The sequence below is a fragment of the Lepisosteus oculatus genome, chromosome 4 (assembly GCF_040954835.1).
Source record: "Lepisosteus oculatus isolate fLepOcu1 chromosome 4, fLepOcu1.hap2, whole genome shotgun sequence".
Taxonomy (NCBI): Eukaryota; Metazoa; Chordata; class Actinopteri; order Semionotiformes; family Lepisosteidae; genus Lepisosteus; species Lepisosteus oculatus.
In genome coordinates, this window is record NC_090699.1 from 59639430 (window position 1) to 59659619 (window position 20190).

At 40.4% G+C, this 20190-nt stretch overlaps 1 protein-coding gene across 1 annotated transcript in view; it reads left to right on the plus strand.

Annotated features, from left to right (window-relative positions):
- Positions 1-20190, plus strand: part of LOC102685597 (plexin-B1) — a 129280-nt gene that overhangs the window by 84727 nt on the left and 24363 nt on the right. Inside the window, exons 6-18 of the mRNA XM_069189434.1 lie at positions 120-1221; positions 2589-2771; positions 7000-7128; positions 7809-7909; positions 9486-9618; positions 10082-10238; positions 11777-11885; positions 12309-12417; positions 15058-15981; positions 17960-18094; positions 18879-19001; positions 19434-19527; positions 19952-20118. Coding sequence (XP_069045535.1) covers positions 121-1221; positions 2589-2771; positions 7000-7128; positions 7809-7909; positions 9486-9618; positions 10082-10238; positions 11777-11885; positions 12309-12417; positions 15058-15981; positions 17960-18094; positions 18879-19001; positions 19434-19527; positions 19952-20118 — 3465 coding nt within the window. The 5' untranslated portion in view covers position 120. The remainder of the gene's footprint in view (positions 1-119; positions 1222-2588; positions 2772-6999; positions 7129-7808; positions 7910-9485; positions 9619-10081; positions 10239-11776; positions 11886-12308; positions 12418-15057; positions 15982-17959; positions 18095-18878; positions 19002-19433; positions 19528-19951; positions 20119-20190) is intronic.

Genomic DNA, 20190 nt, shown 5'->3' on the forward strand with positions numbered 1-20190 from the left:
ACGCCAGAGAAAGCTCTAACATCGTTCTTTACACTGCTAGAAATGTTTAATTGCCAAACTGAGTTGGAATGTTTCATCTGGAATCGCCTCTACTGAAATTGGATTTTCATTTCTTCCAGAATGTTCACCATGCCTCCTGGGATGGTCCTTTTTCCTGCCTTGCTGTTTGGGCTCTGGGGTCGCGTACTGAGTGGTTATGACATCTTCACCCGCAACGGTACCAAGTTTGAACATCTGGCCCTACATCCAGACTCCACGATTGGCACAGTCTACGTCGGAGCCACAAACTACCTTTTCCAGTTGAGCTCTGACCTTCAGCTGAAAATGGAAGTAAAAACCGGCCCTGTGGAGGACAGCAAGGAGTGTCTGCCCCCTATAGACAAAGCTTGTACTCACGCTCGCCTGACCAATAACCACAACAAGCTGCTCTTGGTAAACCCCTACAGCGGAGAGCTCATCACTTGTGGCAGCGTCCATCAAGGCATCTGTGAAAAGCGGGGCTTGGATTCCATTAAGAATATCTTGTTTCGGACAGAGCGGCCAGTGGACACCCAGTACGTTGCCGCCAACGATCCCAATGTGACCACAGTCGGGATGGTGGCCAAATCTAGGGACCAACTTCCTGTCCTGTTTGTCGGGCGTGGCTACGCCAGCAGCCTGCCTCCTATCTCCACCCGCAACCTGGTGTCCAAGCCCATCTTCTCTTACGAGGACACTGCGAAGCTTGCCGTGGCTGGGCGGCTCTCGGAGTACGACCACCACTTCATCAAGGCCTTCTCCCATCGCTCGTCCGTCTACTTCCTCTTCTACCGCAGGGACCTCAAATCTCAGTCTAGGGAATACAAGACCTATGTTTCCCGGATTTGCCTGGATGACACTTCTTACTACTCCTACGTCGAGGTGCCTCTGGTGTGCAGGACGGCGGAGAAAAGGTATAATCTGCTGCAGGCAGCCCATCTGGGCCTGCCAAGCCTGCGCCCGGGTGCCAGACGCCAGGAGATGCTGGAGGAGGTGCTGGTTGGTGTCTTTTCCACCGGAGAGGCGAACACGGGGAAGACGGGCGAAGAGTCGGCGCTGTGCAAGTACACCCTGGATGAGATCAACCGCCAGATCAACAGCACGCGCGACCTGTGCTACACGCGGGACGGTCGCTCCGAGGGAGGTGGTGAGGCAGCGTACATCGAGTATGAGGTCAAGTCCAACTGTGCAAACCTCCCCTTGGTGAGACATCCTTCCATTTTAAATTGGCCTTGCTTGTTAGCTTTGTCCAACAGTCTTTGCGGTTGTGAGTTAAAGCTCATGTAGTAGGCTTCTTACAGGACATTTCATAGGGATTTCTTCCCCAGAGGTAAACTACCATATAGTAAATTTGCTCCTGCCAGGATAGATTTGCGTCATATTACTTGATTAGCTACACTGTTTCAAATGCTTTGCTTTTAATGCACTCACAGCCTTATTTATTCTAGAGTTTAAGGAGGTTAAAGCAACGTTCACATTTTGCAACATTAACAATCTTGCATTTTAAAATAAAGGGTTAGGTACTGATTGGATCAAAAAAAAAATTAGTTCCTCAGGACAGGAGTCAAGCTTCCAAAATCTATGTACATTCTTTGTAACACAGTAAATGAAATGATACTTCTTTGCCTCTTTGTGTTTAGTAATAGTCTTTACTATTTTTCAGCCTGGTGGCTTAGGTTCACACTTCTTGCATTGGGAAGACAGTTATTTATATCAGTGAATTGAGCAAAACAAAGCAGCTGTACACTGTATTCTCTGAAAATAGACAATTCTCTGAAAAGTCTCTGAAAATAGACAATCGGGGATACCATTTGCCTTTGGAGTTTTTTTTAGCATCTCATTTTTAAGTTCTGGACTGTCTTTCTCTATTATCGCTCCTGTAAAAGTTAAAAACAAACAAACACTTGTTGGCTACCTATGGCAGCGCTATAAGTAAAACTCTTATGTATTTAAAGTGTATATCCTGCTTTGCTAATCTCACAGTGAACAAGTGAAGCATAGTGTATTTAATGAGGATAACAAAGAGATAAATGAGTCTAACTGCCATTACTTGAGAATTGTAAGGTATGTGACCCACATTTCAGGCGTGATTATAACATATAGAGATGTCAACACTCAACTCTTTATTTTATATTGGGAGTTGATCAGGGAGTTGATCTCTCTCAACCTAGAAAGTTAATGAGAGTTTAACAGGACTGACGGAAGAGAGAAGCAAACTGCTTTGCAAAGCGTTACGCTCTTTGTGGTTATCAACCCCAAAAAAACATATGTGGAACACATAAATATATCACATTTGCGCTTCAAAAAATGACATGATCCTCATTTGGAAGTTAGGGTGTAGTTACGCTGAGCTCTACAAGTTAAATCTGCACTAATGGAAAGCCAGTTTATGTGCAAAGTTAATTGTTATAATCGGTGATGAATCACTGTTTAGCATTACAGTATATGGCTTAGGTAAAATTATACCAGCTAGATTGCTCCCATTAACTGACCAGAAATAAAGAATTCCTAAATATGTCACATTTGTATTGCTATTCAGACGGTGAAAAACACCTTTTTTTGACCTGCAGAACACCCTAGACGCCTACCCCTGCGGCTCAGACCACACTCCCAGCCCAATGGCCAGCCGTGTAGCCGTGGAAACCATGGCAATCTGGGAGAACCCTAAAGCTCGTCTCACAGCTGTGGCAGTCAGTGTGATGGAGGATCACATCATTGCGTTTCTGGGGGATTCCAAGGGAAACTTGCATAAGGTAATTCGTGTGATCTCAGCTTGGTTTTTTAAATGTTTTTTATGCTTGTTTTTTTTTTTGCATTTGCTTAAGCATCTTGTGTTAAGAGACTTGCTTACTGCTTAATAGAAATAACATTGAGAAATGCTATTCTACCTGGGACAGCGTTCACTTTTTTTTTGTGTTTCCGAGCTCAAATTGCTTTGCCATTGATATAAATCTCAAGTCAAATATAAGCAGGACATGTGGCCTTCCTGAGTGGGTCACCTGGTAAAGTTCCTTGCCTGAGCTCAGATCGAGTTCTGTGATTACGGGTCCGAACCTGGGCCATGCCACATGACTGGGCCATGACTGCGACTGGGAATCCCCAAGCAGGCTGAGTGCTGTCAAGGGTAAGGGATGATTTAGTAGGCTAGTGTTCTCTCCGCTGTCAGCGGCAGGATGACGCCTGTGGTCTCCTAGACATTTGCAAGGCAAGCAGTTCCTCATCAACAGGCGATGAGCCTTCAGTACGGGACTGGGGCGACTGTGGGGTGCTACAAGACAAGTGAGCGGGTTGGAAGAGTCTGCCAACACTTCCTCATTCTCCGCTGTGTTCGGTCAGGGGGTTCATAGTTAGGGCTGAGACTTGAAAAGCACATAATAGGCTGTCCAAAACTGGGTGGGTATAACAAAAATAACTGGCCATTCTATATTTGAAATATACAGTAAATGGGCAGGATATTTCTGTCATCTAACATTGTAATAATAGGTGTTGCTTATTCATGATCTTGTAGGCTCCTAGTATTTTTTTTTTAGCGAACAAGATTTAGTTCAAGTTCAAGATCTAGACCTCGTTCCTTCCTTCATTAAGAACAGCACAGGAGAGGTTACAACTTTGACTTATTTTTTTTACTTAGTTTATTCGTTCAGAATTCTCTGCCTATAATGACATTTCTCTGTAATATTCGAGTCTTCAGTATACATGCTCCTTGCTATTCCCTTTGTCAGTCTAATCGATTCTGGCTGGGGAAACGCACAAACTGTGCACATTTGCAAAACAATAAACCTATTATACGTCATTTATAATTTACATTTCACTGCAGATTGGAAACAGCTGGTAGTTACTTAAAGATTCTATAATGGAGTTTGTCCCATTTACAGGCTGATATGAACTATGGTAAAAATATGAGTTCTTACACGGGGGCCTGACCTAATTGAATCAGATATAGAAGCAATAGAAGTCAATTTATATTTATATTTTTTTATTTTTTGCTGAAGGTTAAGGCTCCTTTATAGTAGAAGGTTGCTTGGTTATGTCCCACCTGCAGATAGTGTAACATTACTTGATTCTATGGAAACTAGGATGAGCTCTGGGCTGATGAGCCTCTAGGCTCTAGTGTGGACGTCACTTTTTTAATTTAGGTAAAACAGAATAGTTTTCCAGCATTAGGGTCTGAGTGGCATGCTTCTACTGGACAACTGAAATACTTTAGTTTGTCACTTAGGCCATTAATAACCATACCTGTGACCTGTGGCCGAAGAGAAAACCTCAGTCAATGAGCAAATAGTTCTCCTGTCTCCTGACCAGATTAAATGGCTTTTGCTGGCTCCTCTTTAATGATCTTGACACGTCTATAAGAGTCTTGTTTTCTGATGTCTGCAATGGATGTAAAAAATGCTAGCATTATGTATTGATTTTAAAACTGCAATAAAGCCTACACAATTGCATTTTTTATCTTTAATTTTGTTTGTGTGACTCATGTAGTACATTTATGCTAAAGAAATTCATCTTGGGATTGTGAGCCCCATGAACAAAATGAATGATGACATAGACTGGTGATAATTTCTTAGAAGAGCATCGATATTTGTTTTAGAATCCCATCGACCCAAGCAGACTGGCTTTTCAATGCATTTTCTATGTTTCTAAGTCAATGGAGCCTGTAACTACCCTTTGCTAAGGTCACAGAAAGTGGCACTTGTAACAATATCTGTCTTGGTTGTCTTAGTTAGGGACTTTATACTATACTTAGGAGGTGTGGGAAGCAGGAAATTACAGAACTGTCAGATGGGATTGGAAAGCGAGGGAGTGCAGACGGGGGTTCTATTAAAGTTAGACCTTGGACCTCACCCCCTTGAGAATTTTAGTTTGTCTGTGTAAAGTTTTCTTTAAGTGGGTGGAGGATGGGGTGTTGTGACCTTTGAATTAAAGAAAAACAAGTTTATGTCAACTAATCTTATCAAAATTCTTTCAATATTCCACATAGCCTCTTTTAAATTGTAACTTACATTATTGTTTGGTGATGCTATAAAGGCAATTTTATATTTCAGTGCCACATTTAAACATTCACTGGAAAAAATCATCTCCTGGCCTTTCATCTCCTGCCAAACAGCCTCATAGAAGTCATGATATGAATATTATTTTGCTACTGGGAACTTTGGGAAGTCTTTGTGTGGCAAGTCATGAACATCTGTAAATGCATCTGTAAATATACTATCAAGTTGCTCTCAGGACCCTCATTATGCAAAAAGCAATTAAGAAGCTCCACATATCCCAGTGGCAGTATAGCATACATTTTCCTTTACACATGAAATTTCAATATGTGAAATTAAATTACATTAGAATGGATGGGTAATGTTCTTTCATGTTCAGCAAAGAAGAAAGTAAAATGTTTCAATGTCATTATATAATGGCATTGTTTATATATTTATTAGCTAAATTTCACATTGTGCAATTCCAAAAAGCCAGATTTTCTACCTGCTCTCAGAATTACATTAATACAGGACAACTGGCCTCATATTGTACCCAGAGAAGCATTTGATTCCTGTGAGAAAATTGATTTTTCCTTTCTCTTTTGTCAAACATTCAATAACCGTTGTGCAACTTTTGAAATGGATGTAAAGTGTCACCTCCTCTGAAGTGGTGCCTCCAGTAATTGAACAGGAAATAAATAGTTTCAGATTTATAAAAATAATTCTAATTTGATTGCCTTAAAATTATCGCTCATAAATGGAAATGTGAGGTTAACTGAATTTTCAGCTCAGTTTGTGTTTTAAGAAGAAATTAAACCCGAACTGGAGCATAAAAATAGTATTGATTTTTTAAAAACCATGTCCTGTCAATAGAATTTGGGAAAATGTCTGGTAACAGACTTAATAAGCCTTCTTTAACTATGGCTAAAGGTTTTGAGCTTTGCCAAATCTTTCAGATTTGCAAACTAGGCTTGAAGAAAGTAACAGAGCATTTACAGGTATCTCACAAGCCAGAATGTGAAACTTTGGATTACAGACAAGCAATGAAAACAAGGAAGCAGACAAACCTATGTTGCAGATTGAGTATAGCCATTACCCCCAGTAGCGACCGAAAGGAGCCCCATACTTTTCAGCCTTTGTTTTATAAAACAAAAGAAGAAAATGCACTCGCACAAACATCGAAGCCAACAGATTAAAAGCTGATCCCTGTGTTATTTATGAACACTAACCAAAAACCAGGGTTTTAAAATGAACCATTTTTTTTTAAATTAAAATGAACAATAACCTAATTGAATTTTCATAACCGCATGCCCCCTGACGCTGACTTAAACTCTGCTGGTGTGGCTTTAGAAACCTTATTCAACTAAGATTAAATCTGACATGTTTGTACAGCAACAGGTTTCCAAATCAAATGTTATTTTTAAGCAAGGTCAGTCCAGAACAACATTCAGAGGGTATTTCATGGCAAGCAGCCATTTTCCTTGTTCTCATGAACTTGGGAATTCTCCTGAAGAATGCAGTTTGCATTGGTCTTTTGTAGTTCAGCAGATTGACAGGGCACAGCAGAACAAAAGGGCAAAATTTGCACTAAACTTTGCCTCTCAGGGAAACACAGCATGTTCAGGGAGTGAAAATATATTTTTAAACATCTGTATAGCACCGCACTGTTGCAGATATAAGTATGTGTACCTTGTTTATGTCATTCTCAAGGAAACGTTACATTTTCTGCTTCAATGAATGAGGTTTCATTCATAAATTGGATTTGCTTCACAGAACCCCTTCAGCTCCGAGTTTAGAGAAAATGTATCTGAAGAACATAACGTACTGAAAGAAGACCTGCACGCAAGTGGTGATAGCTTAGCCCACTATGCCCATTTTCTTTTGGCAGATAAAAGGACAGATTAGTTGCTGTGATTGATTCTTAAAGGACTATAGAGAGAGCCATGACTGTATATTTCTAGACACGTCTTATGAAGGAGAATTCTTTGTTCAAATAAAGTCCTTTTATTTTTTTCAGGTGTTTCTGGACGCCTCTGGGAAAGCTGAGAAGTATGCCACAATAACTATCCAACCCAATGCCGTCATTGGCAGTGACCTGCTACTGGACCAATCACAGGAGTACCTGTACATCATGACCAATTCACTGGTCAGTAAAGCCACCGTTGCATATGCAGTGTGGGGGTCTGTTATTGTAAACATGCATTGTGCTTCTATTCCCAAGAAGTTACACCTCATTGGAATGTACTGTCAGTCGCCAATTGATATATTCCTTCTAACAATTTTCATTGTTATAACAAATTGTTATAACATTGTTATAACAAAGTTTCATAATAACGATGGTATGAGCACTTAATGTGCTTTTAACCAAGTTATTAATGTATACAAGTTATGTTACTAGTTATTCAAATGAACAACAAATTGAGTTGGTCGTGACGACACCTTGGTGGACTTTGTTCATCTAAGCCAGCGATTCCCATCCTTGGGGTTGCAATTACACTTGGGGTCACAATAAGAAAAACAGCATGTTTGATATGTTGTTTGGGAGATCAAAACCCTTTAGTCTTCTGTACAGTATAGGCCTTCTCTATGCATCATTTTAGGTTTTCATAGAATTCCTAGATTCAGTTGTGGGCTTACATTGAGGTAGAGGTTGGCGTGCTCCAATCTATATTAAAACGCTTGTGCGATATACAGTACGTTAACGTAACATTCTTTCAAAGAATTAAGAGCAGTGGATTGCATTACATTAAAAAGAAAGCAAAATGACTCACTTTAGATTTACAAGATACTAACTTTAAATTTGTTTTCTTCTTCATGTGCTTTTAGATAGAAAAGCGGCCGGTTGCAGAATGCTCAAAGTACCTCGACTGTGAATCATGTCTTTCTGCTAATGATCCCTACTGTGGCTGGTGTGTTCTAGAAGGAAAGTAAGTTTATTTAAACATAAAAATGTTTTTCTTACCAGTGTCTGAATAGTAATGCAACTAGTGGCTTACTAATGGTGGACATCGCCATCTAAGAATCAGTTGTTTTGCGAATGTTTGAGTTTTTAAGTATAATACGTTTTGGCTTCACTCGCTTAGTTGAGTGGTAGCGTCCCGGCCATAGGACGAGGATTACACCACCAAAAAAGAAACGCTGGGGAGAGTTTGCTGAGAGGAGGGGAACTAGGGGGCCAAATTGGACACGGGGAACAGAAGCATAAGAGAGCAGAGAACAACAAGTGGTCCACATATTCAGAGTGAAAACGCGAGGCGAACGCAAAACAAGGTTTTTATTTTTTGTTCCGTCTTGTTCGGTTGTTTTCTTTAGATTTCTTGTTTTCGCTTTCTTGCTTGTTTTTGGAAGTATGGTCCACATATAAAACGAATGCCAGAGGAAGTGAGCAGACCCAACTAGCAGGTTTTTATTTCATTCTGTCTTGTATTCCCTTTACTGCCTGTTGTCTGAAACGCGGTCCACTTACTGAAAGGGAAAAAACGTGAGGCGAGTCTGAAACGAGAAACCATTTTTGTTTCGTTCCGTCTTGTCGTCTCTTTCCTGCTTGTTTGAAGTACAATCCACAGAATTTATGCGAAAAATGCGAGAAGAGGTGTGCGCAAGAGCGTTATATATAGTGAAAGTCCGTAATGATTCCCATAATAAACAGCTGGATGAGATTGGCTTTTCTGTTATTATCCCTCACAAACAACAGTTCAGAACTGAAGAACACCTGAAGAAGGCTCCACGGCCGAAACGTTGTGTTCTCTTTCTTCTTTTTTTCAGCATGGAATAAACCTATTACTTGTTCCTTTGCAGCCTACGCATGCTGACGCAGCTACCCACCTGAACAGTTCAGAACGTCCATTTACTGCTATAGTTTCAATAAATCTATGTAATATTTCCTTTTCTTATAACTGTTGCCCACCCTCCATTCAATAAATTATTTTTTGTCCATGAATTTTAAACAGATTGTAAGAATGCTATTTCTCAAGAGTAGGCTTTCCAGCACTGTCTCAAATGCTTCATGAAGCAGTTTCTTAAAGGATCCAGATTCTAGATCTACCAAAATGCTCACTAGCCTGTCATCCCGGTAGCTCATTTCAGTTTATTTTTTTATTTTTTTTAAGTAGCTGAACTAGGCACCTGAGTGCTTCCAAGGATAGCTTCATGTTGACAGTCCATGAAGAGTCCAATAACACTTAAACGGAGCGGTGTCCTAAAATTTAGGCAGAGCGGTGGCTAAGGATCTGCGCCTGTGACTGGAAGGTTGCCAGTTCAAATCCCACAGCCGGCAGAGGAATCCTACTCCGTGGGGCCCCTGAGCAAGGCCCTTAACCCCAACTGCTCCAGGGGCGCCGTACAATGGCTGACCCTGCGCTCTGACCCCCAGCTTCTCTCCCTGTCTGTGTGTCTGTGTCTCAAAGATGAATTCCTAATGCAAGAAATTGTATAGGGCTAATAAAGCAACATTAACACATTACATTAAACCGACTCCTTCCGCCTCTTGTTTCTCTGCGGCAGGTGTGAAGGTCGGTCTGACTGCTTGAGGGCCGAGGTTCCTGGCCAGTGGCTCTGGAGCTACAGCTCAGATGAGCAGTGCCTGAGTGTCCAGTCCCTCACCCCATCCAACATCAGCCGTGAGGAAAAGAGAAGTGTACGGACTGGGGGGGATCGAAGGGAAGACAATGGGATTGGGAGGTTGGGGAAGGTCGCATACTGAACTGGAGACTGAGCGGGAAGATTTCAGATTAGTAATCGGAGGTTGGGGAAGGGGAGATGTGTGGCTTTGCATTTCAGGATTTCCATGTTCCTCTGAGCCTTTCTTTCTCCTCTCTTACAAAATTACATTTGTTACAGGACTGTGCTGTGTTTACAATGCAATCATTTAATAAATACCCAAAATATTTATTTATTTCATTTGGAAGAAACTGTGAAAGAGCATATTCGGTAAAGTGAAGATGTCTCCCATAATTTATTTGAGGCCTTCTTCCAGCCTCCTGCATTCAAAGTTAGGACTTTAAGGTAAAATTGTATAAATATGGGAAGTCCAAAAGACATACATGTGGTGTGCTTTCCTGACAGCATGAAATAAACCAGTCTTCACGCCCTCTCCCCAGATATTCCTGTCTATTCCACATCTGCCTGCCCTAGTTGAGGAGGAGTCTTATTCCTGCTTCTTCGAGGACAGCGAGAGCCCAGCTGTGCTCACCGAGACCGGTGTCACCTGCTCATCCCCGGATGCCAACAAAGTGCCACCTGTGCGTCCGGGCGAAGGTGAGCTTAACCGGCGGGAAAGCAGGGCGACAGCAGGGGGCGTCTAGGACACTCTACAGCCAGAGAGGACGCTTTTAATGGGAGAGGTTAATTGAAACAAAGAAATGTGTATGTGTGTTTTCAGTTAAAAGCGGCCTTAAAGTAGCATGGTACTCAAAACCATCGATTTGACCTGTGTGCAATATGATTTTTTGTGACCTATTTTTGGACACTCTATATAAATGACCAGCATTATCCTCCTGGCACTGATGTAACCCACAGCTATAAAATCAACCCAGTCCGAGGGATGTTTATGGTATTTTTGCTGAAATATATTATTGATGTCAAAATATTTTATCTTTGGTCCGTACCTTCTCTTCTCTGCCCATAAATAAATTTCCCCTGTATTAGTTTGAGACATTACATGTACTTTTACCAGTAGTTATAACAAAAGCAGTTTTTTTCTTTATTAAGAGGACAGATATTGTTGAAAGAATCTCAAGAATTTAAAATAAATATCTGAGTCTTTGAAAGCATAGACTGGATGACGTGCTCTGAAATTCCCTACTGCAAAGCATTTTTCCCATGAATCAAGTATAAGTCCAGACATTTTATTTGTTTGTGTAATTCTGCTATCATAAGCTCAGTACTTGAATTTTTCAGATGGTTTTCGCCTTTGTTGCCTGTTTCTCACAGCTGTTGAAACAATGGCAGTAAATATTAGGATGTGTGTTGAGGTCAGGTTACATAGAGGGCATTTAAAATGCAGTGGACACATAACACAAAAGTGTGTCTTTTTCATTTCTGTTTTGCAAACAGATGGCACTTATTTCCTTTTGGAAATTAATTCAGTGTAGCATACATACTCTTTCCGATCTGTTTCTTAGTTTAGTGATATCAAAATAAGGGTCCAATCTCTAAAAATGAATGCTAAGTGCTTTAAAGTTCTACACAAATATTTGGAAATTATTTGAAAATGAGGAGCACTGTAATGGATTTGCAGAAAACTGACTACACTAAAAGTCATAGAAAAACACCTCCAATATATTGCAATAAATTATACATCAAACAAGTTTTCCTTCATGAGGATATTATTTGAAATTCTCAAAGCATAAGCTACAGGAGTTAAAAATGTAGTTTTGCTTTTTATCCCATTTGAGTAAGCCTAGGGCAAGATGCAACACCTTATTGAGATTTTATCGTTAGGAGATTGGAAGTTGATTGCTTTCCAGACTTTCCAGAATTGTTTTTTTCCCATTGAGTTAATAATTCCCTATTCATTATACAGGTGAATTATTTCGAGACAGGTTTAATTTTGAATAGTAAGCCATACCTTTCTACTTCCTCCTACTTAAATATCTGAGGAAATTAAATGGGCGAAGGTGTGGACAAGATAACAGAAAGTTTTTGCTAGAAGTCTTTAAAAAAAACAACCAGCCATCATTGTTAGAAAGCAAAGTAGGCACAAGGAGGGCATTTTCAAAACGCCTTTTCTTATAAAGCAGAAGGCAGATGTCTTTGAATGCGGACCTGGAAGCTCATCTATGCTGTCTTTCCAGATTTTGTCTCCGTCACTCTGTCCCTGCGATTCCTCAATGTCACAGTCACCACCACAAACTTCACCTTCTATGACTGCAGTGCTGTGAAGCAGCTGTCCAGGAATGTGCCGTGAGTTTTCTGTCTCGCTCATCTCCATCTGCATGTGGTAATGTGGCTTTTCTCACGTCCTGCAAAGAAGGCCCCCGAAGCTCCAAGAAAGCTTCAACAGAAAGTGCGAAGTCAGCTGCAGACTTTCTTTAATATATGCTAAAGGGGCGGAGTCTGTACCAGAGCCGCCACGGCTCATTGGGCCAGAGCTCATCCTGGTTTCCATAGCGTTAAGCAGATGAGAGGGCAGGTGGCTCTAACCTTGGATGGACAAACTGTCGTCAGCATTATTGCCACGTTAAAGCTGAGCCTGCTTGAGTAATTAAGAACCCAATGAGCCATTTTTCCCCCTCTAATAAGTTCCATATGGAATATAGATCATGACTTGGGGGGGCCCCACATGGTCTGTAGGTGCTAAGCGATTTATGCCTTTTCCCTCTGTAGATGTCAAGGCTGCGTCAGCAGTCGTTGGGGCTGTAACTGGTGTGTCCATCAGCACCTTTGCACCCACAAGCCCACCTGCGAGGAGGGAGTCATCATTTACAATGAGCACGTGAGTCACTCCTGTCTGTCGTCGGAACCATTGTAGTTGTTTTCAGAACTACTTCTCGTCGAGTTGAAGTCTGACGTTTTTGGATTGTTTAGTTTCGTGGAGGTTTGTCCTCCGTGTCCTATATAATTTTCTACTGTTTTCCTTGCATGGCGTAGAAGCAAGTAAACATTGCTGTAAGGATTATGGAGTTAGTCATGTGCCCTGCATATTTTGTGCAAACAGTAAGACCATATGTTACTTAATGTTTGGGACTGAAATTCTCCTAAGTGTTCTGAAGAGACAGATTGTGAGAAAATACACTTTAAATTATTTACTGTTGTATCATTCATTTCAATCCTTTTTTCACTGCTGTTTCACCCTTCAGTGCTACCCCTATATCTCATTTCTACATCAGTGTTAAAAGCTTGATACATAGTATTGAGGCTATGGAATTTCCTGCATCTTCCTATTGAACACACAATATTGCTTTCCTGTAATTTGATTTTTGGAAGTAATTTCCTGCCTTTTGGAAATGCAGCAAATAGTATTAGATAACATTTTTGGAGTCGAGCCTTGAAGCGATGAGGTACTGTAGGTATTGCAATCATAACATCAGACATTGTACGTCAACAAAATGATTCATAAGAGGTAAACAAGGAGATACTTAACATATTTTACAGCTACAAATGTTAAAATGTTTCCTTGAAAAAAGAGGCACGTACAGGGTAAAATCAGATCAATGGTGCCAACTTTCTGCATGCCATGGATAAATGATACATAACACATTAGCACAGTAATCATTTTCCTAGTTTTTTTTAACATCATTCAAATAATACAGACAAACTGCAACAAGTAACATGCCTTAAATGCATGAAAGTTTAGGACATGATTTAGATTTAGCCCATCTGGGTTGTGGGCAACAGCATATGTGGGAGTCCTAACAGCCCCTAAAAAGAGTTGTGCTTTTGTAGTGGAGGGGTAAAAAGGCAAAGGACACTGGGAAGGAAAGTCAGATGTCCTGTATTGTTACCCTACAAGTCAGGTGATTGGCAGGAACTGGGGCTTTGTCTTTCTCCCTTACTGTACATTAATGAAATACATTTGGAAGACTTTCTCGGATATTAGTTGAGAGCCAATTGAGTTTCTTTTTCATTTATGCTTGCCTGCTTTTCTATTATGGAAATGTTAGAAACTTGCTGTGGCTTTAACTGGACCAATTTTGCAAAAATGGTTTTCCTTAGACTATTAACAGAGTTCTTTTAGCAGTCACAAAAAACTGGGAAATATCCATTAACTAAAACAAGTCATTTGTATTACACTTATTATAACACATAAGTGTTCCACTTAGTATTATAAATAAGAATATGGAATCCATAATTTGAGCTATATTAGGGACTCATCCATAGTAGAGTAAGAGTCTAGGGGATAATTAGCATTGATTTAGAAAAGATAGGTTTTCCTTTACTAAATTGTTTTAATGTTTTGAATTCAAACAGCATAATATATTTTGCATTCAGACATTCAAATAACCTTTGGTGATGTTCCTAAAGTTACAGCCAGTAGGCATTCAGAGTGGTGCATGATGGAGAACTAGTTAATTGATTGGAAACAGAGGCAAGACGTTTTTAAGGTAGTGGTTATGTAATATGTATGTTACATCATCGAATTGGACCTTAGATTTTTATCGGTAATGTTTATCATATAGTTAGAAGAAAGGCTTAGCAAATCCAGTAGAGGCAGCAAAGGAAATTTAGAAATTTAGAAAATTCAGACTCCTGGAACCTGGAAGATGGCATTTAATATAGACATGCAGTTAGCAAAAATATGTACTTTATGTATAAAACAGGAAACTGAGTTTGAAGAAGCTACTTGTGAAAAAGACTTAAGTGGGTCTGTTGAAAAATTGTTTCCATCTTCTAGACAACATGTGGAAGCGATAAAAAAGGCAAACAGTAGCAGGACTTTATCTAGAATGCTGTTCTGGATTCCGTCCAGGGAATTGTGATCGGATACATTCTTGTGCTTAAAGGAATGTTTTCCACAGACAAGCTAAAATAGCAAGCCCTTTTAGTGAACAGGGAAGATTGAAAAGACTTAAGACAAGTATTCAGAATCCTCAAAGGCACTGGCAGAATGAACAGAATGGACTTTGTCAGGATTAGCAGTGAAACATGAAACAGAGGATGCAAGAGAACTTTATGGAGAACTGGACTTTAAACGGATAGGGGACACATGTTTACACAGATAGTAGTGAAAGTCTAGAACAAGCTACTCAGCCCTGTTGGCAAAACTAATACTGGAGTTTTTTATGAACAGCTGGATGAGATCCTTGGATCAATTAGTTAACATCCAAACATGATCTCGGTGCTCTTGTGTAATAATGACTTTAATATTTATGATATACTTTACATTTCAGGTGCTTCCTTATTGGTAACGACAATTTAAATTACTGTTTAATATACATATAATTTCCATTTAAACTTGCACTTTGTCATCTAGAACATGAGAATATGCATTATCTTATAGAGTCCTACCCTTAGTCTGAAATGTTTTATACCCCCCTAACCCCTAGAACCAGTACCAATTTTTAATTTTGTTTTCTTTGGTTAATATCTTTACTTGTTCCATTGTGTTTTCCAACCCCTATCCTTTAACCACCAGTTCAAACTTCCTACACCAGCACCGCCAACAACCAAAGAGGCAGTTAAGGTTATAACAACCTTCCCAGCATCCACCTTGGCGCTTACATCCTTACCACCTACAACGGTGCCCACAACGGTTCCACTGACAACCACCATGATAACAACTGAGGTTACGACGACAACTACTGAAAAACCCACTACCACAACGGAGCCTACAACCATCCCCACAACCCCAGAAATAACCACCTTGCCTACAACCCTGCCTACCACCCACGTGTCAACTACAGCCTCGATTACCTCTTTGCCCACCACCATTATTGAGACCACCACACCACCTGCTAAAGTCACAACGCCTCTGAAGGAGGAGACGACAGAGGAGGAAGTCCTGGTCACTGTGGACTACGCCATTCCTTTGACAACAAGCTTACCAGAGATGACCTTCGTGACAGAAGCACCGACCACAATTCGGCTGATGGTTGCTGTGCAGCCAGTTGCCACAAACCCCTTAACCACTCCAGTTCCGCCCACTGTCCCACCTATCACAGAGTCTGTGACAGACACTCCCACCCCTGTGAGCAGCACAGAGCAGCTGGACAACTCCCACTCTATAGCTGAACCTCCATTCGTTCCTCTGCCCTCGGCCGTGACTCCACAGGGCTCCGATGACACCTTCTCCTTAGAAGTCCCTGCTGACTCAGACACTGATTTTGAGCTCACTGTCACAGAAACGTCACCTACCACACTCTCTGACAGTAAAGTGGACAGTGGCATGGAGACGATGTACTGGCCAGAGACGCTGGAGAATGACACAGCCACGTTTTCTGCCACCACTGTCCTGTCCGGAGATGGTGATGCTGAAAGCATTTCCCCAGCCTTTCCTCGCTTGCTGGACTCTGACACAGAGCTTGATTACCAGTATGAATCACCTGAGTTCTACTTGCAGGTGAGTCCAAGCCTCCTAGAAGTCAGGTCCAAACCTCGCCCCCAGTCTTTCCTACGATTTTTCCAAGATATTTGTCTCCTGTCTGTGTTTTCTGTGTTTCGTTATTATTTCATTGTCAATGTTTCTTATGACTGTAAGGAAAAATAAATCCTATTATTTCGTATGTACATGCACAGAAAGCTGCACAAAAGGTTTTAAAAAAAAAACCTTGGCCCATATAAGGAAACATCAGGCTTAATTTGATTTTCTAAGGCATAAACAAATCTGATGATGCTGACTCAAAATCCAGTTGTACTGTTTTAATTAAATTGTTCTGCTGTAATGTGAATTCATCAGCACAACAACATGGTTATTTTCAGTTTGAATATTTTGAATAATGCTGGCACGTGTTCTTCAGTTATAGTCGTGATAATGAATATTTATTTCAGTAATTTATTGTAAACATATTTGGTTTTTGTTTTTGTTTTTTAAAAAAAAACCTCACTACATATCCTAACTTTCTAAAGCAGCAACAAGCCAAAGACTTTTTTTCCAACCAGAGTTGTGCAAAAGCAATGTGTTTTTCAGTAGATTTTTGTTTACAAAAAAACATTTATTTTCTTTACCACATGAAGATTTTAGCTTCTTTCCAGGTGAGGATTTATTACTCCCTAATGAGTATAAAAATGAAAACTAGGTATCAAGCCTCCTTCTGTTATTGCTACTTCTATAATTAAGCTTATCCCGTGGCAGCTACAGTATATGTATGCTTATTGTTTAACAAACCATAATTATCAATAGGCTGATGTTCCCCTGGGATGAAACTCACTTGACTGTGATGTTGCCTTAGCATTTATTAAATAAATGGCACTGTGAGGTTTTGAAACCTTGCATAATGTCTGATACAAATACAATACTTAAGTAGGGACCTCCAAGGTTATCACTGCCTAGTTCAAACATACTAATTGGAAGAAAAGTTAGATCTAGAGCTGCAAAGTCAGATCTTCGATTGGCTTTGAGTCATCTTCTTCTTAACACTGTGAGCATCAACCTGTAGAGAAATGCTGCTCTTGCTGGCAGTACTGCAAGTTTGCAGCATACCAGCAAAACACAGAGGTCATTCTTGGGTGGTCAGGTACAGACAGGTACAGTTCACCCTAGTTAACTGAAGCTTTCCTGTGGAATCCCACTTGCAGTTGGTGAAGTGTGAATTAGGAGTTGAGTTGAGTTTCTGTGTTGGTTGACACACTGGAGATCCCCTTTCTCCTGAGGTTGTATTCCCATTGAGGTATCTAGATCAAAATTCATACCTAAGTATTCATGCTTTGTAGATCTTATACATTTGTTTTGCTAAAATATGTTCATGGCCAAGAAAAGAGCTGACTTGAAATGAACCTTAGATCACTTAGATAACTTATACAGTGTTATACAGTATATAAAGAATTTGTATAATTCTGTGTAATTCAAACTGGATGTGTGTGAAAGCACAACAGCAGCTTGGCCAGAACTGGGTATGGTAACAAGTCAAACAGTGGATGGCACCATGGTGTCAGTTTTATGTGTGCAGGCCCTCTCTGTGAGATGCCTGCGGGTGTCTAGATATAAATTTAGATATCTGTTAATTCTTTATAGTTGGTATATAGTTTATAAAGGTGTCCATAATTCTGGTGTAATTTATGAGTGACTTAATGTACTTGTTAATTTGTATTCAATGGATTTAAAGAGACAGTGCTCATTTATCAATGTTATTCCATCCTGAATAGCTGAGTATTAGAAAGTATTACCTGATATTCTGATTTGGATTACATCATAACTGTTTTGTGATCTATGGATAGATATTCCAAACATACTGCTGTTTCAACAAAATGCAGTGGTGTAATTCATGTCTCACTGGAGCTGGAAAGGTGACGATGTTCTGGCTTGTGAAATTCCTGAATGCTTCTGAGACTTTCATGTCCTGCCATGCGAGACCGTTTCATGAGTGCTGGTTTGAACGCAGGGGGATGAGGGGTCGCAGGCAAGCTGGGGCCCGGCGGCCTGTCCGTGTGTGGAGATGATCCAGGGTTCGACGCTGGTGCCTGTGAATGTGGAGAGGAAGATCACGGTGGTGGGGAAGAACCTTAATCTCTTCCAGGTACTTGCCTTGTACTGAAGAACGGCAGGCAGTTTCATTCGTAGTATCCCACTGCAGCCTCGCCCTATCAAAACGTGAACATTCTTCTTCCCCGCAAAACGCCGTGGGGTTATTCAGTTTGTCTGTAAATCTTCTGGGCTTGTAGCACAGCCTTCTGTTAATAATGAGGAGTATGTTTGTCCTATAAAGTTATTCTTTGTAAGTTTCTGTGTAAGAAATGTTGACTTGTACAGTGATTTTGAAGGTACGCAGCTTCGACTTACCATCCTGGTCCAATAGTCTCCCCCAGCACTTGACAAAACAGAAGAGGTTTTAATTTCATCCTTTAGTATAACGGTATATCGATTCCTGTGAGGCAGCATTACAATAGAGTATAATCAGAATTGCCAGCTCTCAGATTAGAATGCTTTGGAATAGTGTTTAAAGTTGTCTTGATTACAGACAGAATAAAGATAATTAGCTTTAATAAATTTGATTTGTTGCCTTGCCGTTGATTATATCTTTTAGGATTTAACCCACGGATCAGTATGTGGATCGGGGTTAGTTATCTGACACTTTTGTTTCAAAAGAAGACGCATTTATTCACTTCAGAAACTGCTTTTGTTTTATCCAAGATAGTTCCACTAGTAGATTAGTTCTTACTAGTATCCTCTTGGTATATCCCATACACTCTAATTGATCTTTTTCTTCCAGTATATTTTAAAATACATTTAAACTTAACCAAAAGCATTGAATTCACACCCCTGGGCCTGAGTGACAGTGCTGTGGTTATGTTGTTTTGCAGGATCAGGAGCTGGGGTATGAATGCGTGTTGATTATTGAAGGGCGCACAGTTGTGGTGGACACATATGTTGAAACTGATGAGATGGACTCCTCAATATACTACATTACTTGCCAGCTGCATAAGGTAAGGCTGTTCTGTCTCCCTTTTTCATTGAGACCTTTTAATTGGTTCTTTGTAACGATTATTTTTAATACCAATTTTAGCAAGAAATCTAAAGCCGTCCCTTTCTGTTTGTTGCCATTCTTAATCTGTTTGCTAATGAGCGGCTGTTACTGTTTTCATAAAGCTGTTTTTTCTTCACGATTCTTGAGGAAGAGTATCCAGAACACGTACTGTATTAGCTTCTTTTTATATCCAGATGCACCTTTTTTTCTCTCTTATTCCACTGATGTACTGTATACAATTACCATGCATATGAGATGCTTCTTAAGTAAAATGGGTTAGATGGACCCAGAAGACTTTTCTCCTTTTAGAATGTTTTAAACACTCTTACATGAAAATGTTTTAAGAGTACCGTTGATAATTTGCTCAGATTTGATTCCCTCATTATTGCAGTACTCCTACTCTGCCCTCCTGGAAGAATATAGAGCGATGGTCTCCATCAAAAGAAGAGACACTTTCCATGTGGACAGTTCTCAGGACCTCTATGGTGAATGGCTGTTTCGTTCATTAATACTGTTTTGCTTCTTCTCCAGCCTTGACCTTGAGATGTGTATAATGTGACATGGTGATACAACTGTAACTCGTGTACTGGGTGGCAGTAAAATATTGTATTTATGATTGCCCGCTCTGGTCATCTATGTCAGGATTAAGTAGATGTTACATTTGTAGTTGACATATCTGCACTTGATAAAGGAAATCACTCAAGCACACTTGAATTGGACTTGAATTTAAATTCAGTTTAATTGTTACCCAACTCCAAGAAACAAAAAACCCCAACAAATTACAATAAATGGATTCTGTGGACTCTAAAAGCCACACTAGGATGTTTAGCTTGTAAAAGGCTTACAGATACTTCCATACTTACTTTCCCTTATTTGGCCCACTGTAACTGTTTGTGTGCTGTCTTGCAGTGACTCTTTATAACTGCTCAGTGGGGCGTTCAGACTGCAGTCGGTGCCACACGGCCGACCACAAGTATGGCTGTGTGTGGTGTGGAGGCTCCCAGTCCAGCTGCCTCTACAGGGAATCCTGCACTGACGAGATAGAACAGACCTGCCCAGCTCCCGTCATTCATTTTGTGAGTCCTGCCTCACTGACTACAAGTGTATTTTATATTCCTGACCTTATTTACAGGGGAACTGCAGTCCCA